The sequence below is a fragment of the Gallus gallus genome, unplaced genomic scaffold (genome assembly GCF_016699485.2).
Source record: "Gallus gallus isolate bGalGal1 unplaced genomic scaffold, bGalGal1.mat.broiler.GRCg7b scaffold_144, whole genome shotgun sequence".
Taxonomy (NCBI): domain Eukaryota; kingdom Metazoa; phylum Chordata; class Aves; order Galliformes; family Phasianidae; genus Gallus; species Gallus gallus.
In genome coordinates, this window is record NW_024096096.1 from 1 (window position 1) to 4183 (window position 4183).

At 61.8% G+C, this 4183-nt stretch overlaps 2 protein-coding genes across 2 annotated transcripts; one reads left to right on the top strand and one right to left on the bottom strand.

Moving 5' to 3' along the window:
* Positions 1 to 95: 95 nt before the first annotated feature.
* LOC121108975 (U1 small nuclear ribonucleoprotein A-like) lies at positions 96 to 2821 on the bottom strand. Its single transcript, XM_046906228.1, is given in 5 exon segments — positions 96 to 259; positions 262 to 274; positions 1642 to 1814; positions 2420 to 2501; positions 2782 to 2821. Coding segments are annotated over 4 exon segments (420 nt in total). The 5' UTR covers positions 2493 to 2501; positions 2782 to 2821; the 3' UTR covers positions 96 to 98.
* Positions 2822 to 3081: 260 nt separating this feature from the next.
* Positions 3082 to 4177, top strand: CUNH19orf54 (chromosome unknown C19orf54 homolog; the record flags this gene model as incomplete). The annotated part of the gene is made up of 3 exons (XM_040657337.1): positions 3082 to 3233; positions 3866 to 3934; positions 4044 to 4177. Coding segments are annotated over 3 exons (354 nt in total), but the record flags the coding sequence as incomplete, so codon positions are not given.
* Positions 4178 to 4183: the final 6 nt, after the last annotated feature.

Genomic DNA, 4183 nt, shown 5'->3' on the forward strand with positions numbered 1-4183 from the left:
CCCCCCCCCCCCTTTCAGACCCCTTTTCCCCCCCCCATTTTTGCCCCCCCCCCCCCCTTTCAGACCCCTTTTCCCCCCCATTTAAGCCCCCCCCCCCATTAATGGCTGCTCTGAGCTTTCCGTACCGGTGCGGCCGCCCCCGGGGGGGGGTTCTTTTTTGGGGGGGGGGCGTCGCTCCCTTTGGGTTTCCTTTTCTCCCTCTTCCGGTCGCGCTCCACAAAAGTGCCCTTCATTTTGGCTATGATGTCTGAGTCCGTTTGGCGTATTGGATGCGCTGCGGGGGGGGGGGGGGGGGGGCGTTAATTTGGGGGGGGGGGCATATTTTGGGGGGGCGCAATGGGAGAAAGGGGGGGGGGTCCAATGGTGGAGAATGGGGGGGGTATGGGGGGAACGGGGGGGGAATTGGGGGCGGAGGGGGAAACGGGGGGGGGGGCAATTTGGGGAATAAAAGGCCATTTTGGGGCGAAGAAAAGCCCCATTCGGGGGAGAAAAGCCCCATTTTGGGGGAGAAAAGACCCATTTTGGGGGAGAAAAGCCCCATTTCGGGTCGAATCCCCCCCATTTCAGGGCAGAAACCCCCATTTTGGGGTAGAAAAGCCCCATTTTGGGGGAAAAAGCCCCATTTTGGGGGAGAAAAGCCCCATTTTGGGGGAGAAAAGACCCATTTTGGGGGAGAAAAGACCCATTTCGGGTCGAATCCCCCCCATTTCAGGGCAGAAACCCCCATTTTGGGGTAGAAAAGCCCCATTTTGGGGAAAAAGGCCCCATTTTGGGGTAGAAAAGCCCCATTTTGGGGTAGAAAAGCCCCGTTTTGGGATAGAAAAGCCCCGTTTTGGGGTCTCACCATGGGCTTGTCATAGAAAGGGAAGCCCTGCATGGCAGAAAAGCCCCATTTTGGGTAGAAAAAGCCCCGTTTTGGGGAGAAAAGCCCCCATTTCAGGGCAGGAACCCCCATTTTGGGTTAGAAAAGCCCCGTTTTGGGGTCGAAAAGCCTCATTTTGGGGTAGAAAAGCCCCATTTTGGGGGAGAAAAGCCCCGTTTTGGGGGAGAAAAGCCCCCATTTCAGGGCAGGAAACCCCCATTTTGGGTTAGAAAAGCCCCGTTTTGGGGTCGAAAAGCCTCATTTTGGGGTAGAAAAGCCCCATTTTGGGGGAGAAAAGCCCCGTTTTGGGGGAGAAAAGCCCCCATTTCAGGGCAGGAACCCCCATTTTGGGGTAGAAAAGCCCCGTTTTGGGGTAGAAAAGCCCCATTTTGGGGGAGAAAAGCCTCGTTTTGGGGGAGAAAGGCCCCCATTTCAGGGCAGGAACCCCCATTTTGGGTTAGAAAAGTCCCGTTTTGGGGTAGAAAAGCCCCATTTTGGGGTAGAAAAGCCCCATTTTGGGGGAGAAAAGCCCCATTTTGGGGTCTCACCATGAGCTTGTCGTAGAAGGGGAAGCCCTGCATGGCAGAAAAGCCCCATTTTAGGGTAAAAAAAGCCCCGCTTTGGGGTCTCACCATGGGCTTGTCATAGAAAGGGAAGCCCTGCATGGCAGAAAAGCCCCATTTTGGGGTAGAAAAGCCCCGTTTGGGGGGAGAAAAAGCCCCCATTTCAGGGCAGGAACCCCCATTTTGGGGTAGAAAAGCCCCGCTTTGGGGTCTCACCATGGGCTTGTCGTAGAAGGGGAAGCCCTGCATGGAGCGCAGCGCGTTGGTGGCGCTGCCCATCTCCTTGAAGATGACGAAGGCCTGCCCCCTCATCTTCAGGCTGCGGGACACCAGGATGTCCAGGATCTGCCCGAACTGCGAGAAGATGGCGTACAGCGACTTCTTCAGCTCTGCAATTATGGGATGGGCGGCGCCGCGTTAAAGGGGGAGGGGCTGGGACCCCCTCCCCACACCCCCCACGCCCCCTTCACGGCGTGGCCTGAAGGTTTGCGGGGTGTATTTGGGGGTTTTATGGGGGCTCTGAGTGGGACTTTGTGGGCATCGGGGTACTCAGTGGGAATCGGTGTCACCTATGAGACCCCCCCGGGTCACCCAATGGGATCCAATGTCACCCACACGTCCCCCATGGGCCCCCCCAGGTCTCTTATGGGGACCCAATGTCACCCCTGGGCCCCCCCCAGGTCACCCAATGGGACCCAATGTCACCCCTGGGCCCCCCAGGTCCCCCCCAGGTCCCCTATTGAGACCCAATGTCACCCCTGGGCCCTTACTGGAATCCCATGGTCCCATACTGAGGTCTGTGTCCCCTCCAGGTCCCATTCTGGGATCCCACAGTCCCATACTGGGATCCCCCCCACCCCCATGCCCCATACCGGGATCCCATGTCCCCCCCAGTCCCCATACTGGGATCCCACAGTCCCATACTGGGATCTGTGCCCCCCCCAGCCCCCATACTGGGATCTCCCCCCCCCCCGGCCCCCTCCCCGCCCCTCACCATCCTTCTTGATCTTCTCGTTCAGGTTATTGATGTAAATGGTGTGGTTGGGACGCGCCTCCTGCACCGCCATTGCTCTGCGCTGGGGAGCGGCCACGAAAGGGTTAACCCCTCCCCGTGGCCCCGCCCCCTTTCCGTGTGGCCCCGCCCCCCAACATCCGGGTCCTTCCCCCCCCCCCCCAAGGCCTCCGGGCGGGGAAACCCCCCGAGGAGTCCCCAAATCCCGAATTTTCCCCCCCAGAACCCTCTGAGCCGTTCCGGAAGTCCCTCCCGAAGCTCTGAACCCCTCCGGATCCCCCAAAACTCCGCGATTTTCACCCAAAATCCGCCCCCCGCCCTCCCCGGACCTCCTCAGCCCTCACCGCCTCCTCTTCGCTCGCGCCTCGCGCGTTGTGCCCGCCCTCCGCCTCTGCCGTCCAATCCCCAGGCGGCCTTCTCGCTACTCGGCCAATAGAAAGCGCTTCTGGCGCTGTGCCCGCCCCGCAATCCTCCTGCGCCCAATCCCAACGCCGTTCATCTCGCCTATCAGCCAATGGGAAGCGCTCATCTCTCGTCCCCGCCCCTTTCCTCCGGTTCCCTCAGCGTGAAACCGGAAGGGGCGGGCATTCGGGCGGAAGTGTGCTTTCTCGCCGCCGTCCGCCATTCCTCGACGCTGGCAGTGAACGTTCCGCTCCCGCTCCCTCCGCCGCCGCCCCCCCCGCTCCCGCCGCTGCCGCCCCCCCCGAAAATGGGACCTCCGTGCGGCCCTGGAGCGGACGGCGGCGGAGGTGGAGGACGGCGGCATCCGGGAGCTGCTGAGGAGGCGGCGGGATAGGTGAGGGGCACGGAGCGCCGTGGGAGGCCTTGGCGGGGGAGGGGGGGTTCCGTTTCCGGGTGGGAACGGGGCCGTGCCGAAAGGTTCCGGGGAACTTTGGTTCCGGGGGTGATGGGAGGGATTTGGGGTTCCCACTGCTGGAGGGGGAGGGTCGTCCTGTTGAGGGGGGTCCCTCCTATTTGGGGGGGGGGGGGGTCTGTTCTATTTGGGGGGGTCCCTTCTATTTCAGCTGGGTGTCCTTTGGGGTGGGTCCCTTCAATTTGGGGGGGGGTCTCATCCATTGGGGAGTCCCCTTTTATTTGAAGGGGGGTCTCTCCTATCTGGGGGGGGGGGGGGGGGTTCATCCACTGGGGGGTCTCATCCGTTGGGGTATCCTCTCCTAATCGGGGGAGGTCCCCATTTATTTGGGGGGGGTCCCATCCATCCATTGGGCTGTCCCTTTCTATTGGGGAGGTCCCTCCCATTTGGGGCTATCCCCTCCTATTTTGGGAGGGGTCCCTCCTGTTTGGAGGGGGGGGGTCCCTCTTATTCAGGCGATCCCCCACATTGGGCTCCACCCCCCTATTAGAGGGGGTCACCCCCACCCCTTCACCCCCCCCCCCTTACTTTTGCCCCCCCCCCCCCCCCCCCAGCCTGACCCCCGACCTCCAATGGCTCCTCCTGCACCGCCCCGCTCCCCCCCTCCTCCAGGACGGCCCACAGTGAGTACCACCTTTCCCATTGGAAGGGGGGGTTTCCCTACTTTTTTGTCACGGGGGGGGGGCTCAATGGACCCCCCCCCCCTCATTTCCTATTCCCCCCTCCCCCAAGGTGTGGGCTGGTAGCCCTATGGATGGGGGGGTCCCTGGTGGCCCCCGGGCACGGGCTGACGTTGGCTCAGGTGGTGCAGACAGCGTTGGAGCGCCGTTATACGCTGCAAGGGGAGATGTTCTCTGGTATTTAACCGGGGG